Raw genomic sequence first — 12,115 nt, forward strand, 5'->3', positions numbered from 1 at the left:
GGCGTGAAGCGCCTCTCCGGACTTCGCCGAGGCTGGACCCCTTCCCCCCCAACCTCCTTCCGCGACATGGGTCATTTCCCACTTACAGGCTGGCTGGGTGACCCCTGCCCTTCCGGGCGCCGCAAACTCGTATTTCCACAACTTGATATCAACCTTTGAAGCCGAATTGCCTCCTACCCTCCCCCCACCGCTAATCTGGTTCCAATTTTCTGCGTCCCTGCTTCTCCTGTCGGCGTCCCTGGCCGAAGCAAGGTGTGTTCACCTGTGTCCTCCATCCAGGACTTAGACGGGGACAGGCAGCGTCGCGGAGAGCCGCGGGAATCCTCGAATGCGCACATATCCAGGGTCTCCAGTCGACCTCCAAACCCACTGGACTTGGGAAGGCTTTACTGCTTGTGCCCAGCCACGGGTTAAGGGCTTTAGGCTCTCTTGTGGTGGATGTCCCCTTAGTTGCAGATACCTTATAGCAGTGCCACAGACCTTGCCTGGGCTCTGCCCAGACTGGGCAAGAACGCTTCCAGAGCTAACTTGGGAGGGGGGACGTGAACAATTGGATCGGGAAATAAAGAAATACTTATTTAATAAGCATTGCCCCCTTTCTTCTTCATCTTCATTTTTGCATTGGGTCCTTTCCAGTTGGTTTTAGAATTATTCCTCAAATGTACTGTGGTTTTGCAACCCTTCCCTCAAATCTTTGACTTTCTTTCCGGCCATTCTCTACAAGAAAATCCTTGTAACATTTGTTTAGGCCCTTTTAAGCAGAACACTATCTTGCCCTTCAGGCTGATCCTAACTCTAAATTGACATTTCCATGTAATACAGTAAGAATTCTGAAATCCAGACTAAGATTGACTTGTATTTGGAATTCTGAAGGAAATGAAATGTGAATAAAATCATGCTGGAAGCCTGCTGAAGGTACATGTCTTGTCCCCAGGCGTTATTTTAAATGAATCCTGACTGATAACGGTAACGTGCAGGGTAGAACACTTTCTTCTTTTTTAATAAATCATTTTATTGGGGGCTCATACAACTCTTATTATAATCCACCATACACCCATTGTATCAAACACATTTGTACATTTGTTGCCATCATCATTCTCAAAACATTTTCTTTCTACTTGAGCCTGATATCAGCTCCTCATTTTCTCCCCTACACCACCCTCCCTCCCTCACAAACCCTTGATAATTTATACATTATTATTATTATTTTTCCATGCCTTACACTGTCCGATGTCTCCCTTCACCCACTTTTCTGTTGTCCATCTCCTTGGGAAGGGGTTATATGTAGATCATTGTAATCGGTTCCCCCTTTCTCCCCAACCTTCCCCTTCCCCTTCCCCTTCTGGTATCTCCACTCTCATTATTGGTGCTGAGGGGTTTATCTGTCCTGGAATCCCTGTGTTTCTAGCTCTTATCTGTACCAGTGTACATCCTCTGGTCTAGCTGGATTTGTAAGGTAGAATTGGGATCATGATAGTTGGGGAGAGGAAGTATTAAAGTTTAACTAGAGGAAAGTTGTATGTTTCATCATTGCTATACTTTACCCTTACTGGCTCCTCTCCTGCCCGTGACCCTTCTGTAAGGGGATGTCCAGTTGCCTGCAGATAGGCTTTGGGTCTCCACTCTGCACTCCCCTTCATTCACAATGATATGATTTTTTAAAAATCATTTTATTGGGGCCTATATAACTTATCACAATCCATATATACATCCATTGTGTCAAGCACATTTGTACATTTGTTGCCATCATCATTCTCAAAACATTTGCTTTCTACTTGAGCCCTTGATATCAGCTCCTCATTTTCCCCCCTCCTAATGATATGTTCTTTGATACCTGATTCCTTCAACACCTTGTGATCACACAGGCTGCTATGCTTCTTCCATGTGGGCTTTGTTGCTTCTCAGCTAGATGGCCGCTTGTTTACCTTCAAGCCTTTAAGACCCCAGATGCTATATCTTTTGATAGCCAGGCACCATCAGCTTTCTTCACCACATTTGCTTATGCACCTGCTCTGTCTTCAGCGATGGTGTTGGGAAAGTGAGCGTCATGGAATGGCAGTTTAATAGAACAAAGTGTTCTTGCATTGAGGGAGTACTTAAGTGGAGGCCCAATGTCCATCTGCTACCTTAATATGAAACCTATAAGTATATGCACATAGATCTATTTCCCTATCATTATCTATAAATATATTTACATATGTACATATGTACCTATATGTAGACCTCTGTAAATGCCCTTTGCCTCCTAATTCCTTCCTCTATTTCCTATTACTTTCCTCTTGTCCCACTATCATGTTCAGCCTTCATTTGGGTTTCAGTAATTCGGTTACATTACCCTTGATCAAGCCCTACCAAACCACCTACACTATGCTCGCCATCCATTTGAGATCACTTGTTCCCTTGTCCCTGAGTTTGTTAACACCCACTTCCTTGCCTCCCCCCTCCCCCATGTCCCCCTGGGAACCATCAGTCCCATTGTTTTCTCCTCTGGATTGTTTATCCTATCTATCTTATCTAGATAGACCTGCAGAGATAATAATATGCACAAAGCAACAACAAAAAACAACAACCCCAAAACAACAACAAAAAGAAAAACCTATAAATAGTTCAAGGTCTGTTTATTGACCTTTAGGAGTGTTTTCTAGTTGAGTCTGATGGGGTGCCATTCTCTGGCCCCAAAGTCTATTTTTAGTATTCCCTGGGGACTTTGTTGCTCTGTTCCCCTTGCTGTTCTGTTGCATGCCCTTATCAGGGTGGTGGGGTTAGATTGGGCACAATTCCCGTACTGTGTCTCCAGTGTTCTCTCCCAGAGTGCTATTGATCAGTGAGGGATGTTGAGTTTGGTAGTGGGGCTGGCCCTGTGGTCCTCTCTGCTTTGGCTGCTCTCAGCGGGAATATTGTCCTCAGGGCTTGGTGGGTCAGGATGTGTTCCATTCTCTCTTCCTTCCCCTTCATTTGCTCCAGTGTGCTCTGATCAGACATTCCCTCTCCCTGAGCTGTAGCTTCAGTGCTGTCCTCTGAAGTGAATTCTTCTCTAGGGAGGGGAGGCTGTCCATGTAGTTGGGATTGGGGCTAACCCCTCGGACCTCTCTATTGGTTCGCAGGGTAAAACACTTTTATGTAAGGCATGCGGCCTTATTTTTGTCTACATATAATTGTTGGGATGATATCCAGAAATGCGAACAGTTAAGAGTTGTGTTCCCGTACTGCAGGATTGGTGTGAACCGAATTTACTTAGTGCCGGTCATCTCTCCTAGGAAGAAAACAAGCTTATAAAATAATTATATTCAGGAAATGAGGACGCTTTTAGATACAATTGGATGGAATCTTGAATTTCTTTTTTGTCAAAGAGACTGTTAACTAGGTACTTTCACATAGTGAAAGTAATGAAAATCATGAAATAGAATGATTTCTTCACTCACTTACTCTGTCACTGAGTTAGTCGATACTGACTCATAGCAATGATATATGACCGGTTAAGAACTGCTAGTGTGTGTTTCCAAGACAATAACTTAATGGAATAGAAGGTCCCATCTTTTTCTGGCAGACTGGTTGCTGGTTTCAAACTACCAACCTTGCAGGTAGCAACCCAACATATAACCACTACACCAACCTAGGCTACAGAATGATTACCTACTGGATACTAAAAAGTCACAGGACACCAGGATGACTCAATCCTTTTCCATCCTTTACAAATATTGATTTTTTTTTTTTTAGCTTGGTCCTTTACCTGATAGATAATTGGAGTAGGTGACTCTTGATTGAGAATGCTTACGTTTTTTTCAGAATTTAGAGAGTTTTGCTATTTTTCGCGAATATACTTTATTTCTCAGTGTGGTGTTTTATTTATGGCTTCATCTTGAGCGTGCAATATAAAAATCTTTTCATATATACATTTTGACTCCTGGTTACTAAGACCAACGACTATATTCTTTATTCAGTGGAGTTCCATGTGTCACACAGACGATTTAGTAAGATTTTCTCTCTTTAGGAGGAATATTGATTAAGCTAAAACAGGGTTCAGGAGTACAAGTTAGTTCAGCTCCTTAAGCTTAGTATGAAACATAATCCCACTGCCAATGAGTTGATCCTGACTCATAGCTAACCAGAGTATATTCAAATGCTTGTGAGTTATTGGTTCATTAACAGAAGGTACTGCAGGGCTTCAAAACATTTGTGGGAAATTTCTATTATCTTTTAATTCCATTTTTCCATGAACTCTTTGAAGCTCCCTCACATATATGTAGACCTATGGCTGTCAAATCAGTTCCAACTCATAAGGACCCTATAGGGCAGAGGGCTCCCTAGTGTTTCTGAAACTGCATCATGTTATAGGACCAGAAGCCAACTTTTTGCCCCATGGAACTGCTTGCTGATGGATGAGCGGCCCATTGCTTAATCCACTGTGTCATCAGGGCTCCTTGTATATGTGTCCACTGTCATCCAGTCTATCCTGACTTATAATGACACCTTGGGCTGCTAAGCACATAGTTTTGGCAGTTCAAATCCACCAGCCAGCCACTCTGAGGGACAAAGATGAGGCTGTCTGCTCCTGTAAAGATTTAACAATTTCAGAAACCCCTATGTAGGGTTGCTATGAGCAGGAATTGACTCTAGTAGTAAGTTGTGGCTCGTTAAAACAAAATAGTTTATTTTTAAGAATTTTTTAAAAAGAAAATAGGAATACCAACTTTAATTGACACTTACATAGTTTACATACTTATTACATGATTTATATAACCAATAGACATTGGTGAATTGTGATTTATGTTTAATCAATAAAGGCTTGCCGAGTTATACCTCTAAGACTTCAGTTGGAAGATAACTGAACCGCAGTCGCATTTTCTGACTTCCTTCCGGCAACAGATGTAGTAGAGGTAGAAGATACCGTTGAAAGTTCTTTTAAAAACAATAACACATGATGGGTTTGAAAATGTCAAGCAATTATTTGGCTTTTTCTTATAGGGCCATTGAGTAGGCATTTAGGTACATTAGGTAATACATGTTTTTTACTAATATTTCATTGTACTAAATTACTCCAGGCTTATTTTGCTTGCTATGCAACATTTCATAAGGAAGTAATCACTAGAGTGTCTGCCATCTTTTAGATTTTGTTAGCTGCTTAAACTTTAGAATAAGCATAAGTCGTCCATGCTTTTAGTTAACATTCTAATCAGATTTCAGAAGATGAAATGAAAAACATGTCAACGTCTTTATTCTCAAAATATAGAGTACATAGAATTCTTACTAGATAATCATTACATCAAAATTAATTCTCATTTACTTATGAGAGTAATGTGATTTATTTTCTCTTGTGCATTGTATAACTTCTTTTTGAAATCTTTCAGAAGACTGCTAGCATGCCTATGGTAACTCGGAGGCTAAGAGATCCTGACATAAACCCGTGTTTGTCGGTAGGTTGGCTTTTAATTTTCATGAGTGTTAAGTTGGAAGAATAACCTTCTAATTTTGCATATCTGTTTTTTGTAGTAGTTGCATAAAGATATTTCTGTGCAAAAAAAATTCCTGACCAGTGGACACATATACAAGGAGCCCTGAAATGCTCCTATTTCACTGGAGCATTATTATTATTATTATTATTATTATTATTCAAAATTTAGCCAACAACTAAAGATTTGTCTCTTCCTTAGTTTCTCTTATTTCTATAATATGCCTATGATTAATTATCCCTGTAATACTAGTCAGGCATATGTAACACTGAAGAAATCTTTAACCCAAGCATGGAAAATTGGAAATGTGACTTTTTTAACTGCCACTGAAAGTTATGTCTTTATGTCAGAATTTCTTCATGTCCTTGAGACAAAGTAACTGGCTGATAAGAATTAGTTTATTGAAAGTTGAAGGTTTTCAAAAAAAATATTAATAAAGGGTTTTGTTGTAATAGTAGGTTGTTATTGGCATTTATTTGATATGACCTGCAATACTTGTGGCTATTTCCAGCTTTGACTAATGCGGTTCTCACCCTGGTGTTATGAAAACTCTGCTCCCTAATCTGATAAGCATTTCCCAAATCTATGCATTTATTAAATTTTTTTCATAGAAATTGAGTTTTGTTCTGAATATTCAATCACTTTTGAACCACTTTTATGATAAATAAATGTTTAGACAGACAGACATGTTTCTTAGAGCTATGAAAACAAATTACCTGTTAGTTGAAGCTTTTTTATGATTTCTCAGAATCACACCTTTCATTTTGAAGTTTGTTATGCAGCATGCATCCAGTTCAAACAGCTTAAATTTAATTCCAAATGGCGACTGCCCTATGAACTCAGGGCAAGTGATATCAATTATATCTATTAAAATTCCTTATATAATAATGTATAAACTCATATAATGGGATGAGTTATAGTCAAAGGACATTGTGATGAGTGGTGTTAAACTAGGGTCCCTTGAAGTAGACTATAGGTGACTCCGCTGGAATCTCCAGATCGATCCCAAGATCACACATTTGGGTCAGGGTGAGAACTTGATTGAAAAGCAGGAGCAGGGCTATGAATTAGGAAACGGGCTACTCATTTTATGTGTGCAGCAGTGATTTTGAGCAGATTGTACCTGGCCTCAGTTTCTCTGTTAAATACTTACTACATTAAATGATCTCAGTGGGTACCTTAACTCAAATTCCTATGGCTTGGTATACAGAAAACTGATCCAATAGATGTCTGCCCTGAGCAGGATGAGGGCTGGGAGTTCATTCAGTTTTCATTAGTGTCAGCCGATTAAAGAAATGAATGACATAGTTCTTTTTTTTGGGAGGGGACGACAATACAGCTTCAGAATTCTTTTTTTAGCTCTCATTCCAACCCTTAAATGATACTCATCTTGCCTGTTAAAGGAATCTGACTTGTCTACCAGATGTCTGGATGAAAATAACTATAACAGGGAAAGGTGTTCTGCTTACTTCTTGAAGTACAAAAATTGCCGGAGATTCTGGGTAAGCCTGGCTTCTTAGCTTTGTTATAAAACTCCATGTTTTAGGCCTGAAACTGAAGCTTAAAATTAATAACCATTATCCTTTTCTATTAACTGGCTGTAATGAAACTGAAACTTTCAATTGTATCCTTTAGCTCTAAAGTGTGCTTGAGAGCTTTGTAAAATTTTTTATTGAGATATAATTAACAAAGCATACAATTCAGTACTTCAGTCATACTAAGACGGGTTGTGCAGTCATCACCACAGTCAACTTTGGAACATTTTCCCCCTTTTTGTGCCCACTGATGCCAACTCCCTATTTATCCCCAACCTTCCCTTCCATGTCCCCAGGTAATTATTAATCCTGTGGCTGCCTTCATAGATCCACCCATCCCGACTTCTCTATACAGGAAAGCGTACAGACAAAAATGGGAAAAAAAAGTACCCAGCAACAGTGAACAAATGAAACAGGAATACTTCAATGGAAAAGAAAGAAAAGCTTTTAAAAAACAGAAAAAATTCAAAATGTGTCAAAAGGGAGATCTGATATCAAGATGTTACATCCTAGCCTAACTACAGCTGGTTAAAATCCTTTTAAAAATGGATTTGTTTGATATTAAAGCTATTCACCTTGAGAACTTTTTTTTAACCCTTTCATTCTACTCCAAAGCTTTAAGAATGTATTTCTAATGTAGGTGGGTTCTTCTGGGTAGGTAAGTATCAGTATCCCTAAAATGGTACTCTTTAAAAAAAAAAATTTTCCCCCAAATCCTTTTTATTGGGAGGTAACACAGATATCATACATTCCATAGTTGAGTCACATCAAGCAGTATTGTACAATTGCTACCACAATCAGTTACAAAACATTCCCTTTTTTCTTAAACTCCCTGGGATCATCTCCCCTTTGCCCCCCACCTTCTCCCTCTGTATCCCCAAGAAACTGTTATTCTACTTGCTGTCTCTATAGGTTCATCAATCCTGGGTTTCATAAACTAAAAAAGAACAATGTATAACAAAAATTCAGCAGGGCTATCCCCAGTGACAAAATCTGTCAGAGCTAAACCCCAATATGAAGAAAAAACATAGAAAATGTTGAAGACCAGATCAGGCCCAACATGTATGGGGATAGGGAATCAACTGACAAGGTCTTAACTGTTCAAGTCAGGTTTATCATTTCGATCTCCTATGGTCATCTACATTGACTATGTAAAGCAGTAATCTAATAATTTTCAAAGTTCCTACAAAGTGTGTAACTTTCCCTGCCTTCGCTTGCCTCTTCCCTTCCACTGTGGCCCATGGTAGTTAATGGTCTCTTTTTTTTTTTCTGAGACTTTGGTGAATAATTAGTTTCTGTACACACAGGTTCTAGCTACTTCTTTGGCCTTTGCTAAATTGACTTGGCTTTATATGGCAATTATTCAGTATCTTTTTCTTGATAGACTAGATACTCTTGTTACATAGTATATATCCATCCAAATTACTGTTAATGATTTGTATTTATGTGTTAATAATTTGAAAACATTTGTCTGGTGTCCCAGAATTAAGCCTTTTGTTTTACTTTTTAACTTGGTTGTAGAATTTCATTTTTGAGATAGCAATAACAAATTACTGGCAAATAATTAACTAATCCATATATAACTAATTCTAATTTGCTCTTTTCCTTTTTTTTTTTTTTTAATACCTACATGTAGAATTCTATCCTGGTTGAGAGAAGACAGAAGGGAGTAAAGCCACCTATGCCTACAGCATCAGAAAGAGATGAAATTTTGAAAGCCATGGGAAAAATGCCCTATTGAAGGAATGCATTAAAATTGTTGATATGACTTTTAAACAGATAAATATTTTTAGTAAGCAAGTACTGTAATCTTTCAAGAACTCACAGGCCTTTCCAGGTGGTGCTTAAATTTTCCAACAGGAGACAGTGTTAGTTAGCACTGTGTCCTTTGCATTTGCTCAGTGCTGTGGGGATGGTATGCTGTGGCTGTTTTGTGGAATAGGGTTTACATTACTTCCTGCTGGTACATTAGTGTAACGGAAGGTATATGAGTTGAGTGTGTTTGCTCAGTGTTTAAAGTAGAGTTTGGACAAAGACCTAATGAAGGTGAAGGAGGGCAGTGTTGATAAGGATTGGAATAACTGGATTGGAGTAGTAACATGATGGAATGCAAGCTTGACCCAAGTTGGGGAAGTAGTCTGTGGACAGTTCGTACATGGAGGTTAAGGTAGGTGGAAGGGAAGGGAACTTAGAGTCAGTGCGGTGGGTCTCAAATCATAGGCTCATTCTAAAAAGTTCTAGCTTTAAGAAAACTGATACATAAGGTTTTGTATTGACTGAGAGGGAAAGCAGTCGGACAGGAAAGTTGTCTTAAGTAAATGGCATGCAAACCCACTGGTTTCTTTATTTAAGGAATAGCTTAAAGGATTCCATAACTGAAACTGGTAAACATTAGATAATTCTCTGAAGCTACAGCTTCAGGTTCTGAGCCATAGTTAGTGGGGGAGGGGCCGGTCATGGTGGATGGTAAGGGGTGAATTCCTTAGACATACAAGTTCTGTTTATAGGATGAAAAAGAGCATAGAAAGGGCGGGTATGAAGATTCATTCGGTTCATTGGTTCAGTACAATGTAATGTAGGATTTGTGGTAGTTACATAATTTCATGTCAATTTGAAGATATATAGAAGTGTAGAGGTGACATTCAACCTGTCAGTCAGGTCACAGCCTGATGGTGCCTCCTTGTGGATGTAGTCTTCTCATAAGGAGGGTCCTGTGAACCGCCCCGCCCCCCTCTTGCTCTCCCTTCACCTTCCTGATCCTGATTGCTGCCAGAACCTTGTCACCACTGTTAGATCCACAAGACTTTCCACCCACCAGCTCAGGTTATTCCTGCATTCCGCATCATTGCATGTCGCTGCATGAGTTTGAAAAGGGACGTACGGACTAGATCAGACATACGGACTTGAGATGGACTGGGCTGGGATGTCTTCTTGATATATAATTATACCCTGATATAAAGCTCTTTCTTACACATACATGAATATCACTGATTTGTTTCTCTACTCAATCCAGCCTAACACAAGATTAGAAATTTATGATATATTTTAAACAAGAATAACCATTTGGTATCTAAAGTGAATCTTAGAACAATTCTCCTTAGACCCATTGACTTTTTTTTTCTTTTTTTATTGCACAGAATAATTGTTTTTCCTTTACAAAAAATTAGTTGGAATTTAATACATATATCATTGTATATTTTCAATCACATCGAGTAGAATGTACAATTGCTACCACCATCAGTTTACAAACATTCTTTTTCTACATGGACACTTTGACATCATCTCCCTTGTACCCCCCCCCACCACAACTATACCCCTCTTCCCCCTCTCCCCTTATTCTACTTGTTGTCCCTATAGGGTCATCAATCCTGGTTTTCATATACCGAGAAATGAGAAAACATAACAGCTTCAATTGACATAACACATCTGAGATACACCTAATATGAACCAAAAAAACCCGAACAAAATACAAACCAAATATATAGAAAATTATGGAAGCCAGATCGTGGTCAGCCTGCATCATAGGATCTGCTGATAAAGTTTTAACTGTTCAGATTAATGCCTTTAATCTATAATCCTCTCTCCCAAGCACTCCGTTTAGTGACCACTTTCCTCCCATTGCTCAATTTTAGATATGTAGTTCCACAAATGAACCTTGGGCTCCCTTGTTATCCATCACCTGCACACCAGGTTCTCACAGTTTAGGCTCTGATACTGATTCCAATCCTTCAGGGTCTGGTGATGGTGTGCTTCTTCCATGTGGACTGAGTTCACCTCACTTAGATGACTGCTTGTTTGGAGACAAGCCTTTAAGACCCCAGACGTTATTTTATCTGAGACCCAGGTACCATCTAAATGTTTCACCACGTGTTGTTATAGCGCCTTTATCATCACAGAAAATTTTTTTTTCAGTTTTATGTATAGATATTTAATAAAATGTAACATTATCAATAAAAGCAAGTTGCCTGTGGTGTCCCTATCTGTTCCAGTTCTTTCTGCTCTGAGATTTCTAAAAATAGTTTTATTGACATATCTTAACACATTCAAATATGTTCACATACAAATCTATTGTTTGATCCCATTGGGTGGGGTTAAACAACTATCAACACTATCAACTCCCCTTTTGCCCCCTCTCCCTTATTTCCCAGACCCTAGGGAACCATTACTCCTGCCACTGTCTGAGGAGTCACCTATGTTGACTGTGATGCACTGAGCAATCTTAAACATACAAATGAACACAATGAGGTATAACACATTAAGACCTTAATAATAAGGAGAGGAAACCGTAAAGAATTAGAGGAGAGATGTGTGTTTCATGAGTGCCATACTGCACCCTGGATTTATTGTCACTTCTGTGTGGCCCTTCTGAGAGGGACTGATTGATTATTTTGCAGGTAGATTTTGGGTCTCCACTACAACCATGCCCCTTCACAATGATTTGGTTGCCTGTTTTTGAACTTCTGCTACCTCATCCTGTTGACACCTCATGATCACACAGGCTGGTGTACTTGCATGTGGGCTTTGTTGCTTCCTAGCTAGATGGTCATTTGTTTTATTACAATCCTTTAAGACTTCAGACACTGTATCCTTTGATAGCTCCGCACCATCAGTTTCTTCACCACACTTGCTTATATGCACATTTTGTCTTCAGCGATCATGTCAGGGAGGTGAGTATCATACAATGCTGCATTATTAGAACAAACCATTCTTGTAATGAGGCAAGATTTAAGTAGAAACCCATAGTCCATATGATTCTTGTTACATATGCTTATATATACATATGTAAATACACATTTTTTCCTTCCTCTTTTCCCACAGATGTCCCACTATTATGTATGCCTACCGCTCACCTCTCAGTAATTCCTCTCAGATACAGTTGATCACACACTACCTAAAAAACAACACACTCCTCGCCATCAGGGCTGTGATACAGGAGAGGGAAAACAAACCAAATGCAGCTAAAAGCTGGTTCTTTGAAAGTATTAACAGAATTGATAGACCATTGGTAAACTAAAGAAAGGAAGGAATACATTTCATTAGCAAGGATGAGGGATGAAACCAGGGAAATTACAATGGACCCTAATGAAATTAAAAGGCTAATTACAGTAGGGAATCAGTGGAGAGGTCTGG

At 39.2% G+C, this 12,115-nt stretch overlaps 1 protein-coding gene across 1 annotated transcript; it reads left to right on the plus strand.

Moving 5' to 3' along the window:
• Window positions 1–91: 91 nt before the first annotated feature.
• Window positions 92–9,319, plus strand: CHCHD7 (coiled-coil-helix-coiled-coil-helix domain containing 7). The gene is made up of 4 exons (XM_004697567.2): window positions 92–252; window positions 5,349–5,414; window positions 6,854–6,952; window positions 8,622–9,319. Exons 2-4 carry the CDS (start codon window positions 5,361–5,363, stop codon window positions 8,724–8,726), a joined length of 258 nt encoding a protein of 85 aa, XP_004697624.1. The 5' UTR covers window positions 92–252; window positions 5,349–5,360; the 3' UTR covers window positions 8,727–9,319.
• The last annotated feature ends 2,796 nt before the right edge of the window (window positions 9,320–12,115 follow it).

Source organism: Echinops telfairi, unplaced genomic scaffold (assembly GCF_000313985.2).
Source record: "Echinops telfairi isolate 266 unplaced genomic scaffold, ASM31398v2 ScPeMD7_1;HRSCAF=3_0, whole genome shotgun sequence".
NCBI lineage: Eukaryota > Metazoa > Chordata > Mammalia > Afrosoricida > Tenrecidae > Echinops > Echinops telfairi.

What these genes read in the sequence shown, in the direction of transcription:
- CHCHD7 (XM_004697567.2), top strand. Translation starts at nt 5,361, where the DNA reads ATGCCTATGGTAACTCGGAGGCTAAGAGATCCTGACATAAACCCGTGT. An exon ending in ACATAAACCCGTGTTTGTCG is followed by an intron (nt 5,415 to 6,853) that starts GTAGGTTGGCTT and finishes TGCCTGTTAAAG; the next exon opens with GAATCTGACTTGTCTACCAG. An exon ending in AAAATTGCCGGAGATTCTGG is followed by an intron (nt 6,953 to 8,621) that starts GTAAGCCTGGCT and finishes ACCTACATGTAG; the next exon opens with AATTCTATCCTGGTTGAGAG.